The sequence below is a fragment of the Montipora capricornis genome, chromosome 6 (assembly GCF_036669925.1).
Source record: "Montipora capricornis isolate CH-2021 chromosome 6, ASM3666992v2, whole genome shotgun sequence".
Lineage (NCBI taxonomy): Eukaryota > Metazoa > Cnidaria > Anthozoa > Scleractinia > Acroporidae > Montipora > Montipora capricornis.
The window spans coordinates 7,519,864-7,534,863 of record NC_090888.1 but is presented as its reverse complement, the minus strand read 5'-3'; the positions used below and the strand labels follow the sequence as shown (position 1 = coordinate 7,534,863).

Below are 15,000 nucleotides of genomic sequence, written 5' to 3'. Positions count from 1 at the left end.
GCCTGGTCAAGAGATACTCTGTTCCTGCAAACCCCTGGAACTTGAGCTGTGGGTTGCTGAAAAAGTGATACCCTAGTGCCATGAAACGAGTCATGGGCAGTTGTCGAGCTTGGGTTATGGTCGATGTTATCGACAGCGGATGACGTGAACAACCCCTTACGAAGACTTGGCGGGCACACAACATCATCGTGATGGTACTGACGGCAAATAGAGTTTCCCAGGTCTTTTGAAATGGTCAGCACTCTGTGGTACGATATCGACAATCCCAATTCATATAGCTTCTCTACAAGATCACGGCTGCGGGTTTTAGCGTGAAGCGTTAACCCAATGTAGATTGGAAGAGAGGTGTCTCTCTTGCTTTATTATGGCGTTCTCGTTTACGATCTCCATCCCGACGACGTACAAAGCTATTATATTGCAGCAACTGAGAAATACTAAGTCCTGCCTGGGATTTTGCACAAGAAGAAGCCTGGGTCTGAATGCTTGGTCCATACAGAATCATGTTAACTAAGGCTAGTAGTGATGTTGGTACGGACTTCATCTGGCAGTTGGGGTCGAAAAGACCATTAAATGTGCTTTTCAACTCTAGCATATCACTCTGGATAATTCTTGCTAATCTGGCCAGGAATGTGGGATAAAAGGCGCTCTTTTAGTCGCGTGTATGGACACGGGCTTCTGTATCTGCACCCAATTTCTCCATCCGTGAGGTATACATATTAGCCAGATCAACCAATTTGAATACGGTAATTGAATCACTAGATTCACAAGCCTCTTCAATATAGGTGATAGGCTCCGCCAGTGCAATGCCTTCAAGCTGAAATTTGGTATCAGCGGCCTGGTCTTTGCAAAGTGTTTCAGCTCTCTTGTACAGCGAAGTTATACACGAAGAATGATAGCTTGCTTCTAAAGCTACCAAATCACCGGCACTCAATTTGGCCAACAGCTTTTGATCTTGAAGAGCAAAGGCACACTTCCGGACACGAGCATCCAATTCAAAAGTGCAAACATTATGCAGCGGATTTTTCAAGGCTCCCGGCCGATCACAAAAAAAGCAGCTCTTCTCTGAGTCATTTGCCTGTGAAGAGGTTGAGGCACTAGATCGGGTATAGTTACTGTTCACCGATTCATCTGGTGTTGGAGCATGTCTTTTTTTGGCTCTGTTAAGCTTAGTCGAGTTGAAGAGCAAATAGCAACTCTTATGTCATCAGGCCCTGTAATGCAAAAACGTACTATTCCGTCACCTTCATCCAGTCTAGATAAGTTTATTTGAACTGGCATGCATCCCAGTTGGTTAAATTGCTGAATATTTTCTGCAAGGGTCTTGTAACCTGACCCAACATGTGACCTCTTCGAGTCTACAGGGCACTAAAGTGTCTCGGCCTTACTCCATTGACATACAACACATAGATTCCAGTCAGTCTTTGAACTTGAGGACTTTTCGTTCATCGTTTGGCTGCGAATTTAATTGAATTAATACCAAACAAATGATTCCCTGCCAATCGGTTTATTCGTCCTACCACTGACATGACCATTTTAATTCATACATCTGACTATCAGTTTCCCGTCAAGAAAGAAAATTCATTCAAACATACTCAATCAGACCTAAATATTTTAATTAAAATAGATGAAAGTCGTATTTAAATGAGGTCAAACGCACAATAAATACTTCAACTTGAATGACTAAACATCTCGGAAAATGATGCTCGAGCTGCCTTGGTCAACCTGCTTTATGGCCTTTAATTAATATAATTGTATATCTGCTTCATCTCTGGATTATTCAGTTCTGTTCAGTAAAGGACACAAAACGTTTTCCGTTTGCTTTCATGCGATATTAAAAAAACATACAAATACTTAATTGGGTACGTTTTTCTTTTTTTACTTTCCTAACAACAGTAACAAGTTAAATTAATATAAAAATTGAAAATAAAGAAAGTACTTACAGCTATAAAAGGCTGATTTAGCAACAGAACGGGAACGTCAGTGGCGACGGCACGCGCAGAAAAAACACCAATGAGAATTCAGAATAGAATAGACTCCACTTTTTTCTTCTCTATTCTAAATTCTCATTGGTAGTTTTTCTGCGTGCGACGTCGCCACTGACGTTCCCGTTCTGTTGCTAAATCAGCCTAATAGCGAAGCTGATGGCCAAAACAAAATGGCCGCCCGAGCATGCCAAAACTTAAGGCCATGGAGTACTATGTGTAACTGAACCAGTCTCTCCCGGCGCATTAATTGCAATCTCTTCCAATTCAAGTGGTGTACACCTTTAACAGTATCCAAAAAAAGATGGTTCTCATTCAGCAGTTAAAGTAATTTTGCGATTGCATCGTTTCGCTTGGGGATAAGCTTTCAAACTCTTGCGTCATTTTAGTCCATCAGAGACCACAGCAAATCCATTTCCACTTGCTGGAACGCGTTCTGCCACTGTTTGCCGCGTTCGGACGCGTTCTGAACGCGTTTCTTCGGGTTATGATTGGTTGGTTCGGCTGTTCTTGTTCACAGGTTCATATTAGTTCTCGCCAGTAACCAGCCAGACCAGTTTGACTGGGCAATCAATGACCGGTTGGACGAGATGGTCGAATTTGCTTTGCCGTCATTAGAAGAAAGAGTGAGACTGGTTCGACAGTATTTTGAAGAGCACGTGTTGAAGCCAGCTACGACGGGTTCGCGAACAAGGTGAGTTTTGCCTTGATTAACAGTGCTTCCTTTATTCGGTGATTGTCCTTCTTTTCTTCTTTTGCAAGAGCAGATTCACAGAAAGTGCGGCGTTTACTAATGAGACAAAACCAATTTATAGTATGCATGCAGTAGCCTCTTGGTTATCGGGAAATAAATTAACCGTTGTGAATGTGATTTCATTTCAGTCGGTTGAAGATTGCAAATTTCGACTTCAACGTGAAGTGTCAGCAAATAGCTACAGCGACCGAAGGACTTTCGGGTCGGGAAATTTCGAAGATAGCAATTGCTTGGCAGGTGGGTTTCTGGGGCTCCCTTGAGACTTCGTGCCCCGTTTTCGATGCTGGGAAACAGGCATCGATTTGGGCCCGGCGATTCGGTATAAGCAGATTTTTGGCCAGTTTCCAAGTCCGTAGGGTAGTCCGCCGCTAAAAGAGGGGAATTTGGATGCAGTGAACAAAAAGTCAGGAATTGTTCTTGGCAAACAAAACAACGAATCGTAGTCAAGTATTTTGGGCAGGTGCTGTTCGATCAAAATTCATGTTGGTGACGTCCGTGCTCAGGCACCGGGCACGGGACGGGCATCGGGTCTCAATGGGACTGGACTTCGTGGCCCATGCGAGTAATAAATAAGGTGGAGAAACTATGTTAAGAGTGCCTGCTGGAACGCGAGTTGGTCATTATAAATGAATAAGAAGGGAAGAGAAAGGCAACTTACTAACTCCGTCTAGTTTGGTCTCGTGCTGTTTTAATCTTATTTAATTGTTTTCAACACGACTCCTTAAAGTCTTAAGGGTTCACGCTTTGTACGTGTTTCACAGATTCACTGCACGCTTTGTACGCACTCATCGCACGCACTGCACGCCCGCACAACACGCATTCACTGCAAAAGCTTTTCAATTTTTCCGGCCACTCTTATAGTATGTGGTCTCCAAAGGGTGGCGACGATGAATTTTCCATCCTCCCTGCTAGCTTAACGGTGGTCATACTTTCGCTTTTCTTCAACGGAGAGTTCACTTCTAACGTGTAGAAAAAGCTAGGAACCATCGCAAAAGGATTGGAATAATGCGAAATGACCTTTCAAATGGCATGAATACTTTGTCTTGGCCTTACTGTTTTTTGTTGTATTTTAGGCTAGTGCATATGGCTCACCCGATGGTGTACTTACAGAGGAAATGATGGATGCGAGAGTTGAGGAAGCCGTTAGACAACACAAGCAGAAAGTTGAATGGCACAGTAGCGAACAACCGAGCAAGACAAGTAGCACGACACTTAAAAACAGAGAATCTTTAATAAAAAGAACAAAAGATAGTTAATTACGTGGACAATGATTTGTCGATTTAGGAATGTGTCAAAAATCCTACAGCTGTGGAACAAATTGAACGTAAAGATCAAAATTACTGCTCTCAAAGGATGGTGTTCCAGTATTAGTAACCAGGTTTCGTCGCTCTTCTTGGAGAAGCTTCTGGTCAAGAAGAACTAGGAAAATCATTTTTTGCGATGGTAAAGCACGTGGTACGATTAGCCTCGACAGGAATTTTCCCAAAAAAGATAATACCTCCGAGGCAGCCTTTTTTTTCTCTCTCCTTTTTACGACTTGTAGCAGCTATCGCCGGTAACGTAGAATGTGATAGGCCATTTCTTAGTTCATGTCTGCTTTTTCTTCAAAGCAAGTCTAAGAGCAAAGTTTTTCTTATGAAAATTAGTCCTACTTTACATATGAATGAAAACTAATTTTCATGAGAAAAACTTCGCACGTAGCCTCGTTTTGAAGAGGAGGCTGACATGAACTCGGAAATGGTCTGTTGGCTCGATACCGAAGCCAAAATCAAAAATCTAAACAATTAAAACAGTGACCTAGACTTACATAGAAGCTGCTTACAATACCAAACAACAGCATGTTACGAGATCTGCTACATTACTGCTTTTTACCAATGAAAACGATCGAATTTTTTATGTACCTTTAGTTCATGTTACTAAAACCAGGCTCCACCGCGAGAATCGTGGTTTGTGTCTTCCCACCAGAGCAACTGGTTGAATAGCCTCCCACGCTCACGTTATTAGGGATTCGTCGGGCGTTCTTCCCCCACTAAGGGCTGCGGAAATGAATATCCACTTCCGTTCGTGGATTACCGACCAACCAGAGGCCGTTTTTTGTATGGCATTCTTTCGCAGCATGTGATTGGCTATGCACAACACAATTAGTTAATGCTGATTGGTTTCTTTAAATAGTGGGCAAACAGTCGTTGAACGGAAGTGGTTTTCTGTTTCAGCAGACGTTAGTGGGTGAGGAACGCGTGACGAAGCCCTAACAACGCCTGCGTGGAAGGCTACCGGTTGAACAGCTCCTTGTTCATTTGATTCCGTGAGTATGGAAAATTTTAAGGTTTCATTTCGTTTTTGTGTCACCGCTTGCTGTGACACTTTCGTCAGCACAAGACCATTCCGATTGATTTTGTTCAGTAGCGGGCCTCAGCTCCGTTGCTGTCTCACAGTGATGCTATGTAACTATTTCTGGAGTTTTGGGTATTTATTTGCAAAATTAAACGGATGCGTTTAACGGTAACAGGCATAAATACGCCCTGCAACATACCAAGTCATTTCTGGTTTCGATCGAACTTTCAACCTTTGGAGTCAGTGGTAGGCAATGTAACCCGGTGACACAGTTAAAAAAATAATACGCCTTCGCATCGCCATGGGTTTGTGGCAGAGAATGACCTTTTAACTGAATAAAAATTAAATGAAAAGCAAGAAATATGAAACCACCTGCAATCTTGGACAGAATAAAAAGGAAGTGATATGCCCCCACATCCCCAAATCAAGGATGAAGGTGGGTGAAGGCCAAAAGGCGGGATTTTCCGATCACTGATTTAGGGGGGAGGGGTGGTCTCCATGTTCCATTTAATTTGTCCAAGAGTGTCTTTAGAGGCTATGACGTCACGAAATCAAGACTTGGTCAATTTAAGAGGTCGTATGTCAACACATTAATCATCCGAAAACACTGGCCTCTGACGCAGTCACGCTTGTCGCTAGTGTTGCTACGTTGAGTTACTACATAAAAGATATTTTAAGAGATACGGAGCATATAAAAAAGCCAAACCTAAAATGAAAATTTGCGAATACGATCAAGAATAAGGTTATAATTTTACGTAGAATTGACGAAAGAATACCCGAGGAAACAAAAGTAAGAGTTAGAGTTGTCAAGCCCACTACTGATCTTACTCTGGAAGCATTTCTGGGGAGTTAATCGATAAAACTATAGGGTCTATGTAGGGTCGCATCGCTGAGATTAAACGAATCAATTTCAAAAGACTCAAGCATTAAATTAGCGATTTTAAAGATTTGTAGAGCACTTGAATGGTTTTACATGACATTAAAACGTTTAAGGCACGATTCACGAGACTTTTCTATACGATTAACGTCTCTTTTGAGACGCTTTTCAATGGTTAAGCACGGTTAACAAGCAATGGAAAAAGTGTCAATTTGTTCTGTCACCTTTCTGGCCAGACGACAAAATTCGTTGCTGATAGCCTGCAAATCGTGCCCATCAACACTTTTGTGAACGTAAATCATGCTCTATTTTTCAGCGTGGAAAAATCAGAAGATAGATCGGATAAATATCGCCAACAAATTTAAGGGAGCGCAAATGCAGTTCTTAAAAATTCAACAAGTTTGCGTATTCGGTATGGTTAGCGCACGGATGCAAAGTTTAAAGAGTAGAATGTGGGTAGGTTGGATAGTTGGATGGGATAGCTAATCTGTGGTAGAAGGTTCGAATCCTCCTTACATGCGATTTCTTTCTTTTTTTTTTCCAATAGTTTTATTCCCTTTTTTGTTTGCAATTTATGTAAACGTGAAATGCCACTTGCATTTAGTTTTTTTTTTCAGTGTCGCCTTGCTCCGTTTATTTTTTGAATGGGAGATGTGCTCTCGGATGATGTAACTTTTGAGCGAACGAGAGCAGATTTCGTGTCGTGATTACCCCATATACTACTGGTAACGCCAAGCAGGGGCTCATAGACAATCTTGGACAGAATAAAATGGAACAGAAATGCCCCCTCTCCCCCAAATCAAGGATGATGGTACGTGAAGGCCAAAACGCGCCATTTTCCCATCACTGATTTTGGGGGGAGGGGTGGTCTCAATGTTCCATTTAATTTGTCCAAGATTGTGGCTGACTGCGTTTGCGTTGCGAGTAGAAAGCCATTCAGCAATTTCCAATATGTGAGAATGCGGAAAGGAACTTTTATTCACATTTAATTTTTTTTTCTCCATAGCGTCAGTAGTAGAATTTTCATTGTTATGCTGCACCTCTATGGCACACAAGAAGATACTAAGATATAGACGAAAATAATTTCCGCGCATGCGAAGAAGTGCAGCAGGAGTTGCTGAGGGGAGTTGGGTGGGCCAAAAAGGGGGGCTCCGTAGCGACCTCTCGGGGCATGAACGCATAACAGGGTGATTACAAGTGTGGAGGGCGAATAATTACTCTGCCCAATGCCCATGGGTATTACGATGGTCTCTAGAGAAAAAGCGTGCTAATTTATGTTTCGCGCTTGGCCATTTCGGCGCAATCATATCAATGAAAATAGTAGTAGATTTTTCATTGTTATGCTGCACCTCTATGGCACACGTGAAGATACTAAGATATGGGCGAAAATAATTTCTTACCCAAACACAAATTGCCGCAAATAACCCAACATATACTTTAAAAGACCCACATTCCTCCCAATCTCAGAAGCTCAGTTTATTTAAAATGGGGTGGATAGATAGAATGTTTCAAGGGAAGGCGAGGGAAAGTCTTTCGAGATTATTACGAGCTCGAAACTCGGCCCCCAACGATTCTGCATGGGAAATATCATCCTTCCCTTTAACAGAGCTCTGGGCAAGAAGAGAAGCCGGGAGCGACAACTCCATAACTCTGGGGACTTGAGAATAATATTGAGCCGTCTGCACGCTTTTACATCCAAAGTGTTGAACGGTTGGGGAAATCGTGTAGGATCTGACCACATAGGAAGGATGTGGTGGATGGAACCTGAGATAAAAAACGAGGGGTCACGAAAACGAAGAAGATCAGGTGAGGCGTGGAACTTTCCGGACGCCACCATTCGGGTAGACGGGAGTGGACCGGCCCAGCTGGCAGGCTCCCCTTTCCAGTTACACCAAATGGGAGTGGACCTAACCGATTCTTGAGCCCTCTTTAACTGAAGGTCAAACAATTTAGGAGACACCTAGAACGAGCAAGGCAAAAAGAAAAAGGGGGAGTAAACAACTACAAAAGCAAACAGGTACGGAAAAGGGGGAGCCACCAACTAGGCCGATCCAGGGACCCCGTCACCGACAGGGTATTGGGTATTGTTTAGAGAATCCGTCCCAGATCGACCAAATTGATAGCGGAAGTGCCCTAAAGAAAAAATCCCGGAGTAAAATAAAGCACATCTCATGTCCAAGCACAAAACATTTATTCAACAAATCAGAGCGACAAAAGCAAACAGAAACAGCTTAGTTCCTTGGGCAAAATCTTGCGATGTGGCCACGCCTACGATAATTGAAGCATGTAGGCGGTGGACGCCGAGCATAGCGAAAATCAGGAGGCCTGTGGGAGAAACCTAAACCAGGCGGACGCGAAACCATACTGGGCACCCATGAAGCGGGAGGGCGCAGGGACTTCTGGATAGCTTTCGCCACTTCAACATCTTCTTTGTCTCCGACCAACTTTAATAGAATGCTTTGGAACTGCGGCTTGCCCAGGAGGGGGCGGCATTGGCGTAGAATCGTGCTGAAACGTTTAGTCCTGGCGTCTGCATTATCCCGTGCCAAATCTACTAACGACTCTAGCTAATCCAGCGAGAGCTTTGTAGGGGTCGAACACTGGGGGAGGCTTGGCAAGCTCTTGTTGAAGAGACAAAAGAGCAGGCCCCTAGGAATTGGACGCGGACGTTCTTTTTAACTCCAGAAGCTGATTTTGGAGTTCTCTAAGGGCCGATTTACAAGGTACGACTTTTGTCGCATGCGACGACCTCACGACAGACCTGTGACATGACTTACGATTGTTGCAGCGTTTTAAAACGTGTTTTAAAATGCTACGACATTTTTTCTGACGTACACGTCAATCGTAAGTCATGTCGTAGGCCTGTCGTAAGCCTTGTCGCATGCGACAAAATCGTAACGTGTAAATTGGCCCTAACGGTCATCTCAGCCTAGCGAAAAGGTCAAAATAAAATTGAGGTCAGGAAACAAAGTAGCATGAGGAGGAAAATATTTACCGCAATTAAGCATATTGAGACAACAACAATATCGGACAAAGTGGATAAGAATATCATGTTTACGCGCGAGTATCACACGCACATTAGAGGCGGGGATCAAGCACCCTACACGCACCGACCAAGCAAATGCGTGTAACCGGTTACACGCAGCAGTATTAACTGTAAAATTACGCACAGTCCTTAAACTAAAACTCACGAGGTGCGAAAAATGGAAACAATATAACAGAGCATGTAGAGAAAGCAAAACATCGTGTGACCTGAACCCTACTAAAAGAGTGCAGTGTGATATACAGTCTAATCTTACGCCCTCTTGCCTCTGGCCGTAAAACATTTTGGATAGAATCGACTGGTATGCTAAAACTGGCTTTCCGCTTTGCAGTGAAGGTTACATATTTATTCATTTATTTATCAATCAATTTTGCTGTAGCTTAATCAAGCGGCACCAGCAAAGGAAGGTGTGCAAGGATTCACACTAGTCTGAAAAAGGAACATAGACACACAATGGCCGCAGCCGCACTAGAGACGAACAAAACGAGACAAAATCCGGAGAAGCATATATCTCCAAAACGAGACATTGCAATAGCATCTTTAGATGAACTTTACGAAGAATTTAACATGCTTTACCAAGTTGAACCCGAATTAATTGCTCTAGAGAATGTGAAATTTAAACATATTTTCAATTTACATTAGTTCAAGGACATTACGGCAACAGAGACTGAAAGTTATTGTAATTTGCTTTTTTCCAGTTTGACTTCTATACGCTTCTATAAAGCAAGAGTACAAAAATAAATCCTCAGATTTCCCAAGCTTTTGTTGGTCTGATACAAGTTCAAAACAGTTATGTTTTTTTCATACCTTGAGAGATGCATGGAATTTTTTTCCCATAAATACGGTACATTTTCGCAGCAAATAGCTACCGCTTCGTTGGAAAAAGCGTTCAACTAAACAAGGCATTCCAGGCGTTCTATGCTGATGGCCGTCTGGGGCATGTGCTCTAGTTTTTATTTAACACGCGCCATGATTGGAAGAAAAAAACAATGACAGCTTGGAAAAGGGCGGCTTTCTCTTTGGCCTTAATAAGGTATGTTGATTTTCCTTTATTTAATATCTGTTTATATTACCGAACCGAAAGTACGAATGATTAAATTTTGTACATTGAACAAGTAGCGGACGAGACCGGCCCGACACGAAATATTTAGATTCAACCTTAAAAATTAACTTTTGCCTATGCGCTTCAATTTCTTTCTATTTTCGCTCTCGGCTTTCTCTGAAAACTAAAATACATGACATGTTATTCTGACGGCTACTCCAATCCATTCCCCTTCTACTTCAAAATTTGGGGAGAAATTTTTAATATGAAAAAATAGGTAAAAAGTATGAAAATTTAAAAAAAGCGTTAAACGCTTTAATTCAAACGTTGATTTTAACCTCAAATGGTTTTTAAAAAACCCTTGCTGATAAGGATAATAAATTAAAACATTAAAATTTTTCGCTTAAAAATATTGCGCAATTCGTGCATAATTCGGGATATTGGGCGCACAATTCGCCAAAAAAGTGCATAATTTGCTGAAAAAAAAACGCATAATCCCGGAAGCCCAGTTAGATGTACATTTTTTACTAGTGGGATATGTACATATACTGGTTTGTAGATAATAGCTGGGAGTCAGGGAAATAGCTGTTGTCAGCTTTATCTTCTTGGCTGCAGTCTTCAGATCTTGATGTCTCAAATAAACTTTGTTGAGGTTTTGATTTTTTGCAGATCCCAATAATTTATCTCTTGCTGTCTGCAATAATATAAATATTTCACTTGCAATCAGCTGTATTGAACTTGTGAGGCTCACAGACCAGCAGTTCCTCTTCTTCATTTGATGTCAATTGACCAAATGCAAAAATGGCCACCAACGAATTATTCTTTTGTCTTTGTCTTAATTAGCTCAACTAGCCTCGCTTTACAGCCCAAATTCTTTCGATTTTACATGTGTTCATGAGGCTAATTAGGCTAAATTAACACAAGGACAAAGGAATAGTTTGTTGGTGGCCATTTTTTGCATTCAGTCAGTAAATTACTCCAATAATAATTTATTAATTTTATGTGACGTGCATGCCTGTCATGTTTATTGCAAAACAGTGTAATCTTCAATGTAAAACACCATAGTCAGGCTTTTCACATCTTTTCTTAATAATGTCTTGATGGTCTTGATTACCTGCTCGATCTAATCGTAAAAAATGTAGTGTGCATTTAAGTGAAGGCACAGACAAGTGGTCCTTTGCTCCATCAATATGTTAAATGTCGTAGTGTCAAGACAAGTTAAAAAGGAAAACAGCTAAGATCCAGTCGCCGTCTGTGGCTCTGCAATGTCATTGTGTGCTTACCACAGGTAACCCAGGCTCACTGTGTAGAGAACATATAAGGCGAAGTTTAGGTCTGAAAATTTGCTAGAAAATGGAAATAAAAATCGATAAAACTTACCATGTGGTGAGCTGTTGTTGTCTTTAATACGTACACGAAGTTTCGGGGAAAATGGTCCCCGTTCACCTTCCTTCATAATATAGTGACAAGGCAGGAGACGGAACCAGCTTATGGATTCCGATCGACCCAAAACAAGCACGATTTATTTTGCGAAAATCGAATCCAGTCGCTAAATAAACACGCCAGGCTCGTGGAACATGAATTTATCTAAACCATGAATCCACTGAAGTATCTCCAGGTAGCAACGCGAAGCCACCAGACTCCGTAAAACTTGTAAGTTAACCTGCTAAAATGGCGGCCAGGAAGCGTTGTACTCGCGAAGTGTCCAATTCAAAATGGCACTGAACTCTAGACGCCTGGTGACGAGTTTAATAAGTTCCGGAGGGAGGGGAGTCCCACATTGCTAAAAACAACTCACTGAGCAATCTGGGACTCCCCTGCCTCCAGGGGGACTTATTATACTCGTCACCAGGCGTCTTGAGTTGGACACTTCGCGAGTACAACGCTTTCTGGTCGCCATTTTATCAGGTTAACTTACAAGTTTTACGGAGTCTGGTGGCTTCGCGTTGCTACCTGGAGATGCTTCAGTGGATTCCTGGTTTAGAGAAATTCATGTTCCACGAGCCTGGCGTGCCTATTTAGCGACTGGATTCGATTTTCGCGAAAAAAATCATGCTTGTTTTGGGTCGATCGGAGTCCTTAAGCTGGCTTCCGTCTCCTACCTTGTCACTATACTATAGGTGAACGGGGACCATTTTCCCGAAACTTCGTGTACGTATTAAAGACAACAACAGCTCACCACATGGTAAGTTTTATCGATTTTTATTTCCATTTTCTAGCAAATTTTCAGACCTAAACTTCGCCTCATATGTTCTCTATATTTACCTACACACAGTGAGCCTGGGTTACCTGTGTGCTTACATGTTAGCTCCGTACTGACAGTCAGTCAAGCAGAATGACAGGAACTTGAGTCAAACGTAGAATTTTCCTGCAATATCAGATAACTAAGACTTTTTTAAGAAAAACTTTCGTTTTTGTTAGATCTCAATGCCAGCAGAAGTCCGGTTTTCTGCATCACTTAATGTTTTCTCAATGTATTTACCCACAAAAGGTTAATTAAGCATCATCTCTGAAGCATTATTACACTAGTATTGCTTCTTTATGACTGTTGCGGGTGAAATAATTATTTTGGATGCTTGAAATTTTATGTTTCATGGCCTCAGACAAAAGAATGAAATTTTAAGAACTTCAAACATTTGCTCTTAACTTGAAGAGCCGGCGGAAGTGTTTTTTTTTTTTTGCTGTTGAAGGAAATCGCAAGGTATCTGCCAGAAAAGGAATCGTTAAAATTGGACCGTGCAAGGCAACATCGTATAGAACAACAACAAAAGGAAGAAGAAGAGGACAAAATGCTGAGCGAACCTCTTTCAAAGCTAAAAGAAAATGGAAAAAATCGTGTGAATCATTGTGAAGTGGCTGAAATTCAGACAGGTAAGTCAAACTCGTCTTATCAAGAATCAAACCAAACAACTTTGTAATAATACTTCCAAATGTTTTTTTTTTTTATTATTATTATTTTTTTTAGTATTAATTATTTTTTTTTTGGATCGATAACTTTTTATTATGATTCACACTACTTACAACACTGGTACATCTACTTACACAACCTACAAAAATTACACAATTAACAACTACTAAAATCCATTATACTACCATCAAAACTATTTAACAATTGAATTGCTTACGCACTACTTACAATACAATGCACTTACAATTACAGATGCTACTTACAATAATACAATTGAAATACTTACTCTACAAAAACAATATGATTACTTTTTAAACTTGCAATACCAATTTATAAACTGATTACAAAATAATACGATTACAGATGCTAATTATATTTATATTCTTACATTAAAAACAATGAGCAACAAAATAAAAGATACATGCATATTAAAATAAATAAATAAATAAATAAATAACTTAATTAATTATATTGGAGTGAGTACCCATTTCTTTTCAAAGAAGTTGTTTTTGTTGATCTTTTTTTCAGTTTGATATTTCATCTTTAGTTTCGATTGCAGTCCTTGAATTTTAGGAAGTGTTTGGCTTCTTCTGCAGTCCCACAAAAATAATTTTCCAATTAATATGAAATAGTTTAATAAATTTGATAAAGGGCATTGTTTTGATAAAACTCCAAATAAAATGTTTTGCGCAGAAAGATGGATTGGCTGATTCGATAGAAGGTACCAGTACGATTCGAAATTAGTCCAGGACGTTTTGGAGTGAGGGCATTCATAGAAAAGGTGATATAAATTCTCAGGGTCATCATTACAAAAAGTACATGCATCATTAATTCTAAATCCAATTTTGGATAGTTTGCTGTTAGTGTAAAGAATAGAATTAATTACTTTGTATTGGAAAGCCTTAATATATGACTCAAGTGCAACCAAATGTCGTAACGAAAAGATTTCTTTAAATTGTTGGCTTGTGAAATTAAAATCACTCTTCAATTTACGGATAATATTAGGAGGTTGAGCTTTTCTTGAGACCAGAAGCAAATAATAATCTTTTGATTTTTTGTCTTTAATATCGAAAATTTTATTTCCAATTATAAGTGATGGGGATATGGTTAATCTATCTAGGCTGATTTCTTTTAAATGAGAAGGCACAGAATGACGAAGGCCCGCCCATTGCAGAAAATTGTTTTTGACAATTTTGTTTGAAAAATAGTTATAGGAGTCCGTTGTATTTAAGTTAAAAAGAAGATCATGTATGTAAATAATTCCCGATTTAAAATAATTTTTATAGTACACTGGCTTATTGTCTATTCGAATCTCTTTATTATTCCAAACAATTATTTTCCAGTCACCTTCTGAAGCGAAAGATTCACGGAACTCCGACCACCATAACAAAAGTTCGTGGTAAAATTGAGAAGATATCATATAATCAGAAACTTCATAATTACAATTTAGAAAAAACCGACCTCCTACGGGCTCTAATAGATGAAGTAAATACGTCTTCCACGTTGCGTTTGAATCGTTAAATAGTCGTTTTAGCCAGGCCAACCTTAAAGATTTAACCATGCTTTCCAAATCTATCATTTTTAGACCACCTCTCTCATAATCGTTTATTACAGATACGCGAGTCACTTTATCTGTACCTTTCCATAAAAACTTGAATAACAATTGATTCAGTTTATTCACAATTTCCTTTGGTGTAGGGAGTAGCGAACATACGTAAACGAATTTTGGGATCAAAAAAGATTTAATTATTGTCACTTTACCGTAAATAGAGGCCCCTAGAGGACCAAATATTAATAAGCCTTTTAATACTATCCAGCCTTTCAATAAAGTTCTTTTCCTTTAATAGTTTCTGATCATATGTGAAATATACCCCCAGAGCTTTAATCGGGATTTTAGGCCACTTAATACCAAAATGTTCTTCTTTACTGTCTTTCAATGATCCTATCCACATACCCTCAGTTTTTGAACAATTAATCTTAAGACCGGAAATGCATCGAAACCGGTCCAGTAGTTCAAATAATACTTTGGCTGAGTTAGTATCTGCTAATATCGCTGTGGT

At 40.2% G+C, this 15,000-nt stretch overlaps 3 protein-coding genes across 3 annotated transcripts in view; 2 read left to right on the top strand and 1 right to left on the bottom strand.

Moving 5' to 3' along the window:
• The window catches only part of LOC138051401 (tetratricopeptide repeat protein 28-like), a 695,954-nt gene that overhangs the window by 539,852 nt on the left and 141,102 nt on the right, over window positions 1-15,000 (bottom strand). The window lies entirely within an intron of this gene.
• LOC138051428 (ATPase family AAA domain-containing protein 3-like) lies at window positions 2,506-4,154 on the top strand. The gene is made up of 3 exons (XM_068897628.1): window positions 2,506-2,676; window positions 2,865-2,973; window positions 3,810-4,154. Exons 1-3 carry the CDS (start codon window positions 2,573-2,575, stop codon window positions 3,990-3,992), a joined length of 396 nt encoding a protein of 131 aa, XP_068753729.1. The 5' UTR covers window positions 2,506-2,572; the 3' UTR covers window positions 3,993-4,154.
• LOC138053156 (uncharacterized) overlaps window positions 9,444-15,000 on the top strand; it is a 13,744-nt gene continuing 8,187 nt past the window's right edge. Inside the window, exons 1-2 of the mRNA XM_068899825.1 lie at window positions 9,444-9,599; window positions 12,723-12,903. Coding sequence (XP_068755926.1) covers window positions 9,444-9,599; window positions 12,723-12,903 — 337 coding nt within the window. The remainder of the gene's footprint in view (window positions 9,600-12,722; window positions 12,904-15,000) is intronic.

Excerpts from the sequence above, each read along its gene's own strand:
- LOC138051428 (XM_068897628.1), top strand. The coding sequence starts at position 2,573 with ATGGTCGAATTTGCTTTGCCGTCATTAGAAGAAAGAGTGAGACTGGTT. Across the intron at positions 2,677-2,864 it reads ACGACGGGTTCGCGAACAAG|TCGGTTGAAGATTGCAAATT; the intron begins GTGAGTTTTGCC and ends ATTTCATTTCAG. Across the intron at positions 2,974-3,809 it reads AGATAGCAATTGCTTGGCAG|GCTAGTGCATATGGCTCACC; the intron begins GTGGGTTTCTGG and ends GTTGTATTTTAG.